This window comes from Apteryx mantelli, chromosome 12 (assembly GCF_036417845.1).
Source record: "Apteryx mantelli isolate bAptMan1 chromosome 12, bAptMan1.hap1, whole genome shotgun sequence".
In the NCBI taxonomy this organism is placed as follows: domain Eukaryota; kingdom Metazoa; phylum Chordata; class Aves; order Apterygiformes; family Apterygidae; genus Apteryx; species Apteryx mantelli.
The window spans coordinates 6,568,652-6,586,816 of record NC_089989.1 but is presented as its reverse complement, the minus strand read 5'-3'; the positions used below and the strand labels follow the sequence as shown (position 1 = coordinate 6,586,816).

Here is an 18,165-nt window from a genome sequence, read left to right as displayed (position 1 = left end):
CTAATTCCATATACAGAAGCCTTTTCATTTAACCAATTATTCCTTTCATTGATTCACACTTTGTCAACTGTATTTTTAGGGCCTGATTCTTCTCTTATTGACCCCAGTGTTGACAAGTGATGTAAGCAAATACAATTCAGATTCACACTTGTACCAAGTAAGGTAAGAGGGATGAGCAGGATCTGGCATTTTAAAGAGATGCATTCTTTAGTCATGTTCACAGATAACCCCTGTCACCCTCTCTTTTAGAGCACTGCAGCACCTCTGCTGACAATATCTAGAAAATATTTCAGGTTTGCTTTTTCTTTATACTTACTGTTCTGTAATACATTACTTATGAAACAATATGTGATCTTGGACCTATCATTGAGCATATGTTTGATGAAAAAAAGTTAAAATCAGCCTTTCAAAAATAAATTTACTTCCTAGAGTTTTCACGTAAGTGTTTTTAAATCATTCTCCAACTATTTAGTAAAGCTATAAAAAGAAGTTTCATGGTCATAAGAAGATTCTGTCGGCTAGAATGAAACAATGACAGCTTAGCTCTGCTGTTTAGATGCAACTGATTCCTAATCTCACATTCCTTATCCAGATGTAGATTTAGCATCTCTAAAGTCAATTAGCTGTATACCCTTCTTAAAAACATAGCATGACCTTTTAAAAACATACCATGACCTATATGTTATTTGCATATTTGGCACCATGCAGTTACATAACTATACATGTATGCAAACACGTTCTTTTCTTAGCTAGATACTTTACCAGCTTAGAGAAAACATTAATGTACATCACAACGCATTTCAGAGTTTAAAGGCAGTGTTCAAGCACACCAGAACTCTTAGACTAGCATCCATACTGCCAAACTTGCAACTTTGTATCTCCATCTCATTTCAGCAATACAGTTTTTCACAACAACTTTTGCTCAACAGAATGTGTTCTCTAATTGTAGAAGAGGGTATAAATACATATGCTGTGATTAAAAATAGATTAAGTGATTTTACTGAGACTTTAAAAAAGGAGAAATTAATATACAGCAACAGACAAGCTAAGACATTTCAGCTGGAAAAGGTAAAAATTATGAAGTCCTTAAGATAGGATAAAAATAGGAGCTTGATTTCCTCCTCTTTAGTCTCTTATATCCAGATACTTGACACTTATTTCCTATTTTAAATAAAAGGCTAAAAGTGGTTTCTCAGATATTGCTGTGTGGTAACACTTCTTAAAGGGTGAATACTGTCATCTTATAGGAAGTGCAGATGCAGCAATGTAAACACACAGTAAAGCAATCTTTACAGGATGGAGTTAATAGAAAGCTTAAGTCAATATTGTCAGATCACCTTAGGAAGTGCGCACTGGAATTAGAGTATAGCAGAATCACCCAACAACCTGGCTGATTGTAATCATGCAAAAAATAAGAATGGCTCAACAGACCCCCCAGGAAGGAATGTTAGTAATCTTTATAAAGCACAGACTTTTGCATGATGGGCCAGGCTAGGGGACCATGCAGTTATCTACGTACACATAGTTTGTAATTAGACAGCACTCCAACATGCAGCATTAAGCCTACACAGATTTCTTTGGTTTCCAGTTGATGTATGACCGTGCCACTGCTTTGGGCCCTACTCTGAAATGGGACCCAGGCCCTCGCAGACACCTCCCCAAGGCAGTGCATTTCGCCCACCCCTGCCCTGCCCTGGGAGATGGAGGTTGCCCGGCCCCTCTTTGCCCTAAAGCCAGTGCTGTCAGGCACAGCCCAACTAACAGCTGCAGCACAGTCACTTTAGCTGCTGAGATAAACTTCTGCACAAAGCAGTATAGAGCAGTTAAGATGTTTATTTGAGTGTACAGCTAATTTTATGTGTACTGTGAACACAATTCACTGTAGGGAAATGGGTTAGCACTTGAAGGACAGAAAGCCCAGGGGCAGTAAGCGCTTCAGTAGGACAGAGTTGTTTATATAACGACAGCTTCCTAGGATCGTGCTTGCTCTTTACTGAGAAAATTACACTTTTAAATGAATCAAAAATGAATCAAAGAGTATTGTAAAATTGAATAGCCTGGGTCAGAACCCTATCATGAACTCCAGACATTCATACTGTAATGCTAAAGTGTTTGGGTAGATGTTTCTGCGTATTTCTAGGGAGGAGCTTACTCTTTTCCTCCTGGCATGAGCCCAATGCTGCTTGAAACCTTCTTTTAAAAAGTCTGTTTCAAGTGTGCATGTGCCAAGCAAGCCAGTACAAGCAAGCCTTTTACTTATCCTTAGGTAGAAGATTATTTTTAATAATTAGTTTCACAGATTTTAAATCCAAAATGGACAACCGTAATCACCAAATCTGATCTTCTGAATAATAAAGAACGGAGATTTCCCTGTGTGATTCTTACATTAAGTCCACAAACAATTCTATGTGGATAAGCAAAAAGTCTGGTGTCTTTCCAGAACTTTCTGTCTAGAAGTGAAGGACACCATCAACTATCACTTGCCTTGATCATTGGCTTTCCGTTAAAGCTCATAATAAGTCAAAATATTAGGGGTACATTCAAAGCCTTGATGTTGTTACAACCATCCACATACCTTGGTTCCTGAGAGCTGTCAGGTGGACTTTTACAATTTAAGCTGCTCTGGAACAATTCCAGCAACTGGCAACATAAGTAGGCTATTATTTAGTGAACCTGAGAGAAGAGAATTCAATAAACCTCCTTACCACCGTGTTATGTAATGGTAACTGTTCACTAAATAGTTTCTGAAGTAGCAGAGCATCTGTTATCTGCCTACAGCACAGAAAGCCTTTTTGTCATGACAGTATTACACTCATACAAATGTATACTCCTCTTCCCCAGACACTCCTTACGGCCCCTAAAAATCATCTAGCGGCCTGCTTCTCTGACAGCAGGTGAGCTGCTACAATTTATTTTCAAATCTCAAATCAAAACTTTTCTTTGACTTGTTTTCAGTTTATCTAAATTTTTAAGGGAGTATACTCAATCTGCTTCTCCATCAACAACCATCTCTAAGAGAGGAGATGGCTGTGGCCATAACCCAAAACAGTTCTAGGTCTGTTTCTTCCTCTTCCTCTCCAACATGTAGTTTTGCCCAGATATTAAATTTAAATTTTTTGCAGTTTGTGCCTGCTTGATAGCCATGGTCACATTAGACCTGTCAGCTTTATCAGCCCTATATTGCTCCAGAGCAAGTTGCAGTTCAGTGGAAAATCAGAAATCTTGTAACATAAGTATTGCAACGTATCTTAGGGCTCTTTAGAATGAATAGTGTTGTTTAAATAAAGATATATTAAGGATCTTGCGTATGTAAGAGGTCAGATCTAAATTATGTATCATGACCCCAGGACACACAATGAACTGCAATAGATTAACATGCAGTATCGGTTACATCACTAGATATGTCCAACTGCAGTGAAGTAATTCCATACAGGTGCCATTCATAATAGAAAAGAAGTACCATTTTCCTACGGGTTATGAAGTTATTTTAAACAGAGTGCCTTGCTGGGAACTAGCAGAAGGAAGCACGTGAAACCAAAAAAGGAAGAAACAGTAGAAAGTAATGTACTTTCACTCCAAGTACTTGCAGCGATAGGACACATATTCACCTCTTCCCGAAATAAATAAACAGAGTACAGATATCTTACAGTAGAGAGACAGTCTTTTTTGTTCCGAACAGCTGCCAGGGCAAGGAGCTAAAGCCTCATTTATGTAATAAGCTTAGAAGCTAGTAAAGCAAAGTAGGACGTGCTGAGGGAAGTGGAAGGAGATTATAAAAGGTGATGCAGTTGTTACTGACACCAAGTTTTGGAATTGCAACATCTATATCCATGTTAAATAGCTCCATGTCATTTCTTTATCACCAGTACCCTCTTTCTTAGATCCTTCACTCATTTTAGATTTTTGAATGACTGATCTCTGTTTTTCCCTTGCAGAGATTATACCAGATGTCACTTTGTTTACTTAAACTTGTGCTCTAGTTAGGAAGTACTAGTTTGCATAATGACCTGTTTTTACGGTGACCACAAATGTCAGGTAGTACTGTGTACTTTTCATTCTAGGCTTATCTTCAGACAGTCTCTCTGGCCACATAAACAATATTCAGTTAGAGAAAATGAATCCCTAGATAAAAAGAAATACACACTTGAAATTTTAGTGAAAATACATATTGTCATCCTTTCTAAGTGTCATTAGTGATCTAGGATCATTCTGTGCCTGTCATGTAATCATCACAGCCATTTCAGGAAAATCAGTTAATCACGATTAATGGCTTGAGAGACTGATACAGTCTGCAAATTAATTTCACGGTCAAGGTACAAAGATGCAGAGCAATGGGACTTTTTTTTCTTGAAAACTGCCATCTGGGTTTCAACAGCTATTCTGACAGTGGTGGTCCTGAGAAAATTTCTACCCTCTGTGCGCCCTCCAATATCTGCTCTGCATAATGTTTATCAAAAAATCCTGACTCAGGCTCATGTGCCACTTGCAGAGTTCTCATTTTGTAATGACTATGCTCAGTTCACAAACAAGCAAAATGACCTACCACACAGTATTTTCTTGCTGTTTCATTCCATGGCTGCAGACTGAACACATCATCACTCCATAACCTCTCCTGCTTGAGTCTGTAACTATCTTTCTGTAGGGAACATAGGGTCCTTTTTGAAAGCAGCAAAACATAATGTTTTTCAGATTCACTGAGCAGAACTCAACTCAGGAGCCTGATAACAAGAAAACTTACTGTCAGAAAATTGACACTGGGCTGACAAGCACAACAATATGCAGCCACAATTCTGAACTGACCATTTCAGACTGTATGTGGATACTGGCTCACAGGCCATTTCATAAACTCAGGCTAGATTATTTCTCAGTTCCATTGAAATACACCCATTTTCCATAAGACTAAAAATAGGTTCTATTCGCACACATCCCTTTGGTGCATGACAGTGCAATAAAAATCTGAGTTAGTACAAAAAGGAAGAATTCAGCACTCCTACTGCTAAATGTCACCTACAGAGAACAGATCTTCTCTAATTTTCAGGATTAAGGGCAGAATTTTCTTCACTAGAGTCAATTAAACCTCTACAGCTGCCAAACAAATTTGTCAAAATGCATTTGCAAAGAGCTACAGAAGGTGACAAAGGGCCAATTAAAGACAGCAATATTTCTGAAAATGTCACTGGACACTTGCAGCTGGAGAGGATTCTGACTAGCTTTTCTTGGGGTCTGAATGCTGCGGCAATTATGGGCCAAGCAATTTAATAACTGTTAAAATAACTAGCAATGTGGCTGACAATGTATTCAACTAGGCTGGCCTTTACTTAAGTTCACTACTACAAAATCAAAAATCGAGAAAAGTAATGTGCTTTTTCAAGCCTTGGGCTAGTTAGGAACTAATTCCAAAATAGTGTAGTATATAGCTTTGCTTCCAGCTGCTCCAGGGTCACCTCATATTGTGCTGACCCTTTGGCAGAATAATTGTGTCCTCCCTGGCAAACTATGACACCACTTGAACAATTACTATGGTGTGCCCATTCAATTTTAACATTGCAAGTGACAGTTCAACAAAGCATAGCTCAACAAATGGGGTTTTTTGGCTTATGTCCATTCCTTTTACTGTCTGTTCTCCTCAGCATAAGAAGAGATACAAATATCCCTTGTACTCGTAATACATTGTTTCTTCAATTTTGTATGAATCCATAATAATAAAACTTTCTCTCTCTAAATAGGGGTTTTCAAGCCCACTGTGCTAAACAGAGACAGAGAAGTCCACCAGGAATCAGTATAGATGAGGATTTCCTATCAAGTCCAAACAAATAAATGTTTTGCTACATTGCTTGCCAAGACAATAACTTTTGCTGATGCATACTGTGTTGAGGAGTTTTTTATAAGCAGAAAGTTAATGATCAATTCAGTATGCTCCTGAGTACAGTTAAATATAATCTTCAGTGACCTTTGGCATTACGAATGGAAGCCTTACTTGTGCTTAATTTGTGATTAGTCGTATTTGGTAGTCCATACACTTTTACGTGGACTCCAAAAATGTATTCAGTCACCAGTTAAGTCTGCTTTAGCAAAAACCGCTGTGAACTCAAAAAAACCCAAAAAACAAAAAACCAGCAACAGAGAGTCAATGCAGTTTAACGCTGAGGCGAGTATGAAATTCACCCAGTAACTACTGCACGTTGGAGAGGTGTGCCCACACACTGCATGGAAAAAGCTGCAGTGATATGGTATACTGTAGCAATTTTCATTTGATGTCTCACAATACTTACCTCTGTGTCCGCCTTTTAAGGCAGACACATTTTGTAGGGCACACCACAGCCTGGGTCCCCATATACACTATACCTTCTGGCCAAATCCAGCCTGGAGGAGCTGCTGAAGTGAACTGCAGATCCCTCCCTCCCTGCACAACTGGGCTTCCTTCCCCCCTCACAGACAGGACATGGTCTTGGTGCACATCTGGGAGATTCAGACTAAGGGCTAATCCCCAGCCGTGCCTGCTATAAAGTGAGAACAGCCAGTGAGCTCAGCTGTCCCTTCAGTTGCAGCCTCTTGCAACCTGTTTATAAGTGTAGGTCCAACAGTTTTGTATTAACAATGCACTAAGTGATACAGTTGGGGCTTCCTTGCACAGGAATTGCTTACCTAAAAATCCTTTATCCTGGTGGTGAAGGAATAGATAGTAATGCTTCTTCCTCATCAACTCGCTTTATATGAGCAAGGTAAAGCATAAAAGGGATCTATGCTTTAACTCTATTTAGAGGCTGAACTAAACCTATCGAAAAAAGATTCTTAACACAGAAGATGTCAGAGGTGTTAACCTGAGGAATACATTTGGACACCACAAGTAAAAATAGACCCACTGAACTACTTCTATTTAAGAGTATTTCAGTGCTGATGAGCAGTTCATTGCTAACCTTGCTACTCAACAAAAAGAGATTACATGTGGCCATATAAGAAACAGTTTACTTACTTTTTTTTTTTTTAGGCTGAACACTGTTAAATTTAAATAGCAAAAGATTTGTTTATAGCAATAACATTTTAAAATCTAATTTAGATTATTCTCCTCTGTTTCTTACTTTATGCATTTGACTGCCTTTACTGTTGTCAGTTATGTTGTTTCTGTGCATTTGAGACTGTTCCGTGGATGCTCCATTACCATGAAATCTCTACGTTAATTGTTATTATGCACATCCCTTGCACTGGCACAGGTGGAAAAGTAAGTCTGGGGATGAAAAAAGTAGGAAAATGAAATTGAAAATCTAGAAACACTGATGAGAGAGCACTTAAAAACACCCTATCTTTCAACTTTTAATTTTTTCAATACTATTAGTTGATAGAGTTTTCTAAAATGCAACATTCACATATGGTATTCTAGGGAGCACTGTAGACAATCGCTAATAACACAAACTATGATTCTCTGCCAACGTTTGCAATTTAGCCTGAAAACCAAGTGACTGACTGTGAGAGGCAGCAACTCAAGCTCCCAGCTCCTCAAGAGGAGCAAAAAACTTGTCCCCAAAGCCAAATTTTGGAAGGAAACGTGATGTCGGCCCTTGCGTGGGTACTTGGCCCTCCCGGGAAGGCTTTGTCTGGCGGCGAGGCCAGAAACCGCCCGGTAGCTACATCTGCAAGCGCAGCCACCAGCCCCGCCACAAAGCTCGGGTAAAATGCAGGAAATACCTCGCATAGAGGCTACTTTATGTGCGCATTCAGTAATTATTCTGCCGTTGTATGGAGTAGCCAAAAGCCTAAAGACAGGAATTTTTATCCACCCAAAAGTAACCTCATACCTTTATGCATACCAGCACTGTCTGTACTAGCGCAGCTATTGTAGCGCTGCTTCTGCCTGCTCCAGCCTGGAAGAGGTGACTCAGGCCGCTCAGCTAGTCTCAGCTGTACGCTGCGTATTAACCCGTACCAATTAACTAGCATAAGCTGGATTCCCGCCCTGCACAGAACACGCTCGTTTCCTCCACGCAGTGACGTGAAGATCCCCGGGTGCCTCCTGCGGGAAACCCCCAGCCGGGCCGCGCCGCGCCGCGCCGCAGAGGAGAGGAGACACGAGGAGACACGAGCCGGGGCGGGGGCACCCGCCGCGCCTGCTCCTTCCACCCCGCCAAGCGGCGAAACTCTCCCCTCCGCCGGCGGCGGCGGCTCCTCCCGCCGCAGCCCGCGGGCTCCCGGCGGCGCGGGCCGGGCCCAGCGCGGGGGCGGCCCCGCAGGAGGCGGCCGCGACAAAAGGGCTTCGCCGCGGGCAGCCGCGCCCCGGGCCGCCCCCGCCTCTGCGCGCCGCGGGGGAGCCGCCGGGCGCCGCGCCGCGCCGACATGGAGCCTGACAGCGAGACCCACGAGCTCAACGGGCTGGCGGACGGCGCGCAGCCGGCGGCCGCCGAGCGGGTAGGGGGCCGCGGCGCGGGGGAGCGGAGCGGGGCGCGGCGCGGCGCGGGGCTGCGCGCCCTCAGGGGCCGCGGCCGGGGAGGGGCGGAGGCGGGAGCGGGAGCGGCGCGCGGGCTCCCCTCACCGCCCGGGGCGACCGGCACTGCGGCGGCGCGCGGCGAGCAACGGTCCCGGCGAGCAACGGTCGCGCGCCCCTCGCCTCAGGCGGCGACCGGGTGGGCGGCAGCCATGGCCGCCGGCAGCCGCGCCGCCCCGCCGCGCTCCGCTCTGCCCTGCCGCCGGCACCCCGCGCTGAGGGGAGGCGGCCGCCGGCGGGGAGCGGCGCGGCTGCCGGCTACCGCCCGGGCCTGCAGCAGCCGCGCAACCTGCCGCGGCTTCCCCCGCGCTGGCGCGTAACCGGTGCCCTCCGAGTCCGCCTGGCGCGTTTGGCCTCCCTTTAGAGATGGGCAGGTACTAAAAAGCCTGTCAGGTGCTTGGCGTGAGGACTGCCCAGGCAAGGGGAGCCTAGCGTAGGCCGTGGATGCCTCCCCGCTGCACCGGTGCCTGGAGGCCGCCGCGAGTGGCAGAGCTGCGGGTCTTGCCTCCCTGCGGGGCTCTCGCTCTGAACCCGGGCGGCTTTTCACACTAACCGGGGGCTGGAGGCTCGGGAAGATCTACACAGGAGAAAGATGAGCGCAAAAGGCAGATCAATTAAAGAGCTGGGGGCTATCTTCCTCCCCCCAATACAGTAATCCAAATAAAAGCAAGAAAAAAAAAAAAACCCTCATCTCTTTAATGCTCTGTATAGTCAAAACATGACTAAAAAACGGTCTTCACTGGAAAGCATTTCATTCCATACATGTAAAGGATGTTTTCCAAGCGTGCCACTTGTCCGAAAAGCTAAACTGGTGAAAGAGCATCTTTTATGTTGCTTTGGGAGAGGTTTGAACTAAACCTCAAAAAGCCGCTCTTATTCCAAGCTAGGACGCTGTCACACAGAAACTGTTATACTGAACCATCCCCTATGTCACTAGTAAAACTTTCTGGTTACAGACAGACTGGGCTGATTGTGGAGTGGGTCCGCCCTCCTTCCCTTCCTTCCTGACAAACCCTTGTGGACATGAATTTCATACCAGAAAGACATCTGGTTTTAATAAATCCTGGAAAATATCTAAGGAGAATCAAGGCTGGCATACACAAGTCAAACTGAGAGCTTTCCTTTAAATTACTGACTTCCCAGCAATCCTTATCTAACACAGGCAGAGTCTTGGTTGCGTCACAATTACTAGAAACAGGGTTTTTTTTTGTTTTTTAAATCCTGGTCTGTCCTATGAATAGTTCTGTATTTTTCCTATTTTGCTTCATCTTCAGTTGCATGCAATCATCATTTCATTACATCTTTCCCACAGAAACGGTGCAAATCCTATGCAAATGTGTCATATAAAGAATAAGCAGTTGCACAATAGTTAGAACTTCAGAGGACTTTCCAGACACTTCTTCATTTTCTAAGAGACATATTAAAAAATACATATGTGAGGTGAAACACATAGGGACAGGTTTCTGAAAACCAGTTTTTGAATGGTAGGTACCTTAAAAATCTGACCACGTCCACAATTCAAACAAATGAACACCTCAACTGAGCAGCCAACTAAACCTGGAGAGGCCACAAATCCACAGGTGCCTTAATCTTTGGTACTGGAGTCCAAAGTGTCTGCTTTTAAGAATGTTCACAAGCGTCACAACTTTGACAGCCCTGAAGAGCTTCATATGCATCCTAGCACCTACCCTCTCCTTAATAGATTTTCCTGTGCACATCTTCAGACTGGTACATTTTCCTCACAGAACACCTTTTAGGCTAGGTGATACAAAATGCAGATGAAAGTCACATATATTACCTTGAAAAACCTTGTAGAAGCACATGAATTAAAAAGACTAGTTAAACCTACTATGCTTCTGGATGAGTGGTCACACAGTAGTTTCATGTGGTTTATTTCAACTTTGTCATTAATTTGGATAAATTTTTACCAGCTGTCAAGCTTTTAGAAGCAAGCAATTCACAGCTTCAAATACTGGGTTGGCCTGGCACACCTCACTGACTAATGGGAATAATTGCACTTGGCAGAAGCATCTGGCCCCTTGTGCAAAGGATCTGTTCATGCAAATGCAGATAGTAACTGTTTTTGCCTGTTCCTGTATTTCCTATGCTCATGATCCATATGGAAACAGTCAGGTTTGCCACGTTTTAAAACCTCATGTAATGTTTCCATGATAACTCTTTTCAGCTGGTATTCCCCGTTAAGGAACTATGAAAAGGTGAGCAAGAATTGGATAGTAGAAGAGAACAGCCGTGCAATATTTTGCTCCCACTATAGTCGTGTTGTTGCTAAAAACAAATTAATAAGCTATCTTGCATACATAAGTAGTTTTAGCAAAGGATGTGGAAATTTCTTGGCAGCATAGTACAAGTAGCAAACTTCAGATTTGTAGGAATTTGAAATAATTTTACTCCATATAAAATGAAATGGCATATTCCAAAGCATTACATATTTGAAATTGAAAGTCCCATGTTGGCAATAAGTTTTTTCTTAGAGCACCTGGCATAAACAGTGCTTTAACAACACATAAGATAGGTAGCTCACAGTCCACTTGTAAGAAAAGGTATTACAACACCAAATCACTGTTATAAGTGGTAGTGATACAAGACAAAAATTTAGTACTAGAGAAAGCTTCTATTTAAAATAGTTGTATGAACAAGTTTCAAGTTCAAGTTATATCTTCATTTCACAAAATTAGTCATTATTTGTGCTGATTATTTTTTAAGTCATTTAATTAGTAGAAATATTCTAGCTTCGTTCTGGAAACAGTATAGCTTTAGAACAGTGCTCTGCCATGAGATAACACAATTATACTTTTCCTTTCTTCGTACTAGCTTTTTGAGCACTCAGGAATCAGTAAAAGCTACCACATTTGCTACATAGTCATACTGGCATTTTCTGTTTTCCCTTGTGGAATGTGGCCTTTCTTAAGTACAGGCTTTTAAAAGATGCTGGAAAACTGAGGCTGTCTAGGAAGTATGAATGTCAGCTGAGTTTTTTATTCTCTTGTTTTATCACCTGCAACCATACTATCTCAAGATGCGATTACAGAATCTCTCACAAGCTGGGTGGTGCTGTGTTAGGTTAGTACTTGAATGGACAGATCTCCCCTGGAAAATGGAATTCCTACAGGAGATGTAATTGATGATTCAATACCAGCTGCGGGTTCCCCCACCCCGAGACAGTGTTAAGCTTAACTAGTGGTTTAATGTGTCGTCCGGGGAGAGGAGAAGAAATAAATAAAAGTCACATCTCCTGAAAAGGTATACAAAGGATCTAGACATCTGTTGTATAATGGGCATAGTTTAAAATACTCTTCTTGGAAAAATATTTCTTTGTATAATATTTTCCCTATTTTTCTGAATCAGCAAGATTTTAGAGACAGAGCGGAAGACTTCATTTCTGAGTGGCTATTTATTTATCCATTACGTTTCCTACATGTAAGTGATGGAGATGTGGACAGAAATTCCACATCTTTTGGGATTGGTAAATGGCTGTATAAATTTACCAGTCCAATTCTGCAGCTATAGGGTTAATCTTAGTAAAAAATAAAAATAAAATTGTGAAGTTGTGTTCTGTTTTAGTTCTACATTATTCCTTTTGGCAGATCCTTCTCCTCTTTGATATAACTGAAATTTTGTGCTTTGTTGAACATGAAATTACCACTGAAGTTCTGGAAAAGTTTGCCATGCAATGTTTTCCTTAAAGATGAATACTTTAGGAAACTTACAAAATTACATTTTAAGCAGCAATTTTTTAGCATCTTGTTAATAGTTTCAATTAGAAAGACTGTTGCAAAACACAGTAAAGAACAGCTCACTGTAAGATCAGTATGACTCAGTAACACAACATTATATTCCCTCATTATTACTAAGTATCTTTCCATTATTTTAATATTAGGACTGTCCTTAAATACAGGAATTTTATGAAGCTTGCTCCATGTCATTACAAACCTATCAGAGGTCATATTAGTCAACAACCAGACCACAAAATTGTCCTATTTCACTTTGACTCAATGCTATTTAGCTATTAAAAATGTCTATAAATTGTCATACAATTGCAGTAACCACTAATCTAAAATAGAAAAAAACCTGTATACAGAGTTAGAACAAGCCAAAAATGGTCAAGACTACATTTCAGAGTAAATCTCTGTGGAAGTAAAGAACCTTTTGACAGTTTACAGAAGGTATCATTAGTCAAAAGCGCAGTTCTTAGAAATCTCTTCTTGAATATGTAAATAATAATCAGTGTTCCTTCCCCAGTCATCCCATTTAAGTTATTGGTTTCCTGTATTTAGTAAAGGCATTCTGCTGCATAATGATTCAATATTAGAATACCTTGAAGGTATTTAGTGTTAATACCTGTAATTGATACTAAAATGAATATTTGTATTTTGGGGGAACCTAGATATGACACTCTGAGCCTGATATGAAAAAACTGTTGAGCTCTAGATTCTGCAATCGCAGCTGATATTAGCAGTAGCTGCAATGGCAAGTTTACACGAATCAAAGCAACTCAGGCTGTACTCCTGGCTTACGCTTTGCACGTTCTGGTTTCAATGCATTGATTTGGGAAATTGGAAGTTCACTAACTCCAAAATATTGGAGTTCTAGTGTGATTTAATAAGACATAACCAGTCTTGTGCTACTGCAAATACCAGCTAATTTCATTTACAAGAACAGCTACGCTGAATTTAATGTTCATAATCAAATCTGACTCTTAACTTGGAAGTTTCAGGATCCTATTGGTTCAGGTAATTGAATGTTTTACAGCTTTATTAGGTGTTGTTTTTTTAAACCTTCTCTTTAGAAAAACATATGATGCAAGAAATTTAAGAACTAAGTACCTACAAGCATACCAAAAGGGATGAATTCTAAAAATTTGCACTCAAAATGCAAATGATTTGTTTCCTCTTGCGTTCATTCTGAGAGTGACAGAAGTGAACATCAACTAAGTTTATATACGAATACAGAATAGGCATCATTTTCACTCGTGTTTTTTCCTCTCTGACTTCCAGATGACCAGCATATCAGACTGTCACTTTAGTTGACACTCATCTTGTCTTAACAGACTAACCAGTACGATTTTGGGAGACTGTCAGCAGAGAGGTCAAGTTTGACAAGAAAAACAAAATGGGTAGTCTTTTTTGTCAGGCTCTCAGCACACTAATTTGTGACTACTTCAGCAGTCACTGGTGTTTGAAAAATATTCTGTTCAAAGAGCCGTGTAATTTATCACAAGGAATAATTTACTGCTGTAACAGAAGGCAGAAATCCTTACTATTACAAGTCGCTGTATTTAGCAAGATACCTTATTATTTGTTTCTGAATGTCTCCAATTTCTGCACCGTTTCTTTCCTCTTGAATCATCAGGTGATAATCATCTTTAGAAGTGATCTATGAAACTCAGCATCTAAGGACTTTCACCTCAGTGCTGTTTTTTTTTGTTTGTTTGTTTTTTGAGTGTAATTAATGAATCCTTTCTGTATTGTGAAGAGACTCGCTTATTTTGGCGGTACCGTTATAATGGCTAGTAAAGCAAACAGTGGCAAAGTCTGTACTAATATAGTTGTCAATAAGACTATGTATGGAATAAAATTCCACCCTGGTATGAAGGAATAAACATTAGGTTTGATCTTTAAGAAGCAAAAAAGCACCAGCTTCTGATGGAGCCTCTTAGCTTTCTCCTTGCACATCGCGTACAGTGCTCTGAGGAAGCAGGCAGACCCTGTTCCCTTGCAGAGACCCTGAGTGGTGCTGTCTCTGGGGGCAGCCCTGCGTCCCGGTGGAGATGGGCTGTTCCCCCGACGAGCCTCAGTCACAGATACAGTGAGATGAGGAGGCTTTTGACTCCTCTCCTTTTTATAACTGTGCAGACTAGCATGGCAAGTTGTTCTGCTCAGAGGCTGACACTTTGGGGGAAAGCATGCTGTTGCTGACATGAAAAGGCAGATACTGCAGTTCCAGCCACGCTTGGCGCTCGTGCATGCACACGTGGATGCACGTGCTGTCTTTCCTCAGTGACACCAACTGTAGGGATCAGCTTGTCTATACCAGAAAATTTGAATACTGCAAGTGTAATCAGCTATTTTGTTTATATTGAGACTGAAGCGCATCATAGGATTCCTCATTTGGCACAATACATACCATGCTCTTGCCAAATGGCACGTGTAGGAGAAGCCTGAGTTTACATCAGTCAAAGAAAATCCCCAGCAGTTTCACTTTCCCTAGCTGCATCACTACAGGTGATAATAGTATAGTCACTAGTTTAGTACAGAAGATTGCATGTATTGCTACATGTTTTGAATCTCTCTGTAACCATAAAGCCATGTAACAAAGTTCCCATATAATTTGTTTTACATGGCTGTCTTTAACCTGAGGATAAGGCAACAGCTCTTCTTTCACTGCCTGTCTGCATACTGCTGGGTAACATGTAGTTTATTCTCCCCCGAAACGCTGTTGTAGTACTGGCTGCATTTGTTTTAATACTTCTAGCGGTTGCCTTCAACTGTTCTTCCAGAAAGCAATGCTAATTTGCATTTTTATAGTTTTCAATCTTAAGACAAGAAGCTCCATTTCCTAACCAAGCAAATGAAAGTGATTGTTGCCGGAGTATCCATGATTAGAGGTTCTTTTTCCAACAGAAGACAGTTATCTCAGGCCAAGAAAACGCTCTGTACACTTGAACCAGCACTGCTGTGTGTGCACAGATCTGTGTGCCTAGGTCCGACTGTGAACTGGTCCACTTCCGGAAGTCGTAGCTGAAAGCCTCTTCTAACAATGTAAAATGCTTTTTTTTTTCTTTTTTTTTTAGAATCTAAACATCCTGGACAAATAGCCGAGTTGTGATGTCAGGAATAAGTTTTGCCATAGCAGCATTCAGTACCGTACTTTAAAAAGTCTTCTCTATTTATTAGCGTTTGGAAATGACTCAAAACCTTCGCTTCCACAACAGTTCACACAATACTTCACTATTTCTGTGTGCAGCTTGACCATATGGAAATAGTGGATTTAGCAACCAGCAAGGTCCTAAAAATGCAGCACTGTATTTCCCCAGGAAAAGAAACGGTCATATCCTGCTGTTTACACAGAAACTCTCATGTCATGTAGTCACAAATGTAGTTGAAAGGAAAATGTGGCCCAGTCTGTTTACTTTTTTGCATAGTTCAGAAAAAAACAAAAAGCCACCTCAAATTTGCAGTCACATTCCTACGTCGAGTAAAAACAAGGACACCAGTTGTCGTGTTTTAACTGCAGGCCCCTTCCATCAGGATTAAGGGCTAAGTCACAGCTACCTATGGAATATTTGCCTGTGTTATGTATTACAGCCTCATGAACCCAAGGGAAATTTTAAAGTCCAGTATCTTTGGCAGGAAGCAGTTAATTAGCTACTAGACATAGGAAAAGACTCTCTCTATTATGAACTTACTGCAAAAGAGATTATATTACTTTCCCATTCTACTAGAAAGTCTCTTTGAAGCCAATGCTCAGAAGTAAAGTTCTACTATTACACACATCGAATCCCGCCCTTTTACACTATGTAACCAAGAGTGGTTTTGCTTGTACAATAAACAGTGGAAAAATATTAGTTTGGATCTTTATGCTGAGTACTACCAGCATATATTTCAGGCTGCTTTACATAACAAAATGAATATACACGTGTTGTAATGCTTACGGTGGAGGGTATACAGTGTTGTTTGTTTTTTGGTTGGTTGTTTTTTTTAAAGCATTCAAATGCTATAGTTGTTTAATGGGAGGGAGGGCGAGGGGGTGGAGGCGAGGAGCTGCGGGACAGGCTCCAAAGCCCGTCCAGTAGTGTTTTTCGGTCGTGGGATCTAGATGAAGCCAGGGGAATACCTGGTTCTTCCGAGTGACCTCAGTGTTAGTTTCAGATCCGCTCACTTTCCACCAGCTGAGCCTGAGCAAACAAGGCGTCTGCATGACGGCAGGATTACAGGCTTTCATTCTCTCTGCAGAAAAAAAGTAGTGTGCTGCTGCCCCATGACATTTTTCTCTCAGGAAAAGACTTAGATTGTGGCTGGTTTCAGCGTGTCTGGTGAAAATAGGTCAAGTTTGGTAGCTGGCTGCCTGGGAAAGAACTGCGAATGTGTTTGTTTGCCATACGCATCAATACCTGTCCTACTTAAAAGGACACTTGTAAGTCTGGACAGCAGCAAACCTGGCTTTGGAGTTGGAAATCTGATGGTTATTAGTGCCACTGAAGAGAGTTAATTAGAGGGTGTTTTCTGCATTTGAATTAACCTTTAAAAAAGACTTTCCTCACAGTATTTTCTGGCAAGTATGAAGACATTTATAAAGTAAAAAGGTCTCTTAAGAAGCCAGTTTTAAGTAGTCAGCTAGGACAAGTTTACTTTGTTGTATGAGATAGAATTAAAATAAAGACTAGAAGTAAGAGGAGTGGGAATGAAGCTCCTAACCTGTTCAGAGACTGTAGGAAAGAAGGCTGCCTAATCTTTCTTCATCTAAAAGTTAGGCAGCTAAGTCTAGCCTAGTCACCCTCAGCTACATCTAACCAGTAAAGAAATAGGAACCCCGGGAGACAAGGCATCGCATTGCAAAACAGGTCACATGAATCATCATCAGGACGGGCTCATTTATTCATCCCTCCAGGTTAACTATACCTAGGTACCTCTCTTGGTGCCCTACAGTTTGCAGCTGTGCCAAGTGTACTTCCTCAGCAGCTTAGTTTGGCTTTTTTTCCCCCCTATTTGTTTGCTGGGCAGCCCTCCCCCAGAACTCCACTGTTGGGAAATGGAATGAAGAGTTACCCCTCTTATTGGGCAGGGCTTAGCAACAGCAGATCATACGATATTTAATCAGAAAAACAGGTCACTCTGCATGAACCTGGACAGTAGCATGGCAGAGTAAGAAGCAGCAGGAAAAGAGATCAATCAAAGCTCATACAGTAGCTGAATCCTGAGAGTTAGGCTCATGAGTAATTAAATAACTATGTAGATGTGCAATGACAGCCGCACAGGGTGAATTTAATGTAGTATTATACATATAACACATGTATTTTAATTATACCTTTGGGACTAGAATATTTAAAACAATCTGTTCCTTGCTTGATTGTTTTTTTTTCCCCCCCTCCCAACTTTTCTCAGAGCAAACTTTTCAGATTTTCCAAGTATTCCTTCTTTCAGGATGGAAACATACTGACTCTTTGGCATGAACTTATAAGCTGGAAAAAGTTCATCTGCCCAAGTGTAGTACAGACACTGTCTACTGCTCCTTTATCAGATGGAGGGCAGCAGTAACAACAAGAAAGATGCATAGATAGAGCAAGAGCAGTACTGAGACTATTGGTATCATTACAGAAACCAGTTGATGGGCTGAAAGTCATCTCTGGGTCACTACACCAATTAATATAGGTATATGAATAACCTTTTTGTCCCTCACCTCCCAACTTTAGAACAGAATGTCACAGTGGTTTCAAAGAAATGGACCTATGAATATCAACCACTACGCAAATAAGAAGAGTGCTGCTGAGAGCATGTTGGACATTGCCCTGCTGATGGCCAATGCGTCCCAGCTGAAAGCCGTCATGGAGCAAGGACCTTCCTTTTCTTTCTACGTTCCACTTATCGTTCTCATCAGCGTATCACTCACGTTGCAAGTTGTAGTGGGAGTGCTCCTGATATTCCTTGGTATGTAGCAACAGCAAGAACCAT

At 41.5% G+C, this 18,165-nt stretch overlaps 1 protein-coding gene across 3 annotated transcripts in view; it reads left to right on the top strand.

Annotated features, from left to right (window-relative positions):
* The first annotated feature begins 8,267 nt into the window (after positions 1-8,267).
* The window catches only part of NINJ1 (ninjurin 1), a 22,193-nt gene continuing 12,295 nt past the window's right edge, over positions 8,268-18,165 (top strand). For all 3 annotated transcript variants that reach the window (XR_010885460.1, XM_067303802.1, XM_067303801.1), the window contains exons 1-2: positions 8,268-8,400; positions 17,907-18,141. Coding sequence is in view for 2 of the 3 variants with exons in the window: in XM_067303802.1 (XP_067159903.1) it covers positions 8,329-8,400; positions 17,907-18,141 (307 nt within the window). In the remaining variant the exon portion in view is untranslated. The remainder of the gene's footprint in view (positions 8,401-17,906; positions 18,142-18,165) is intronic.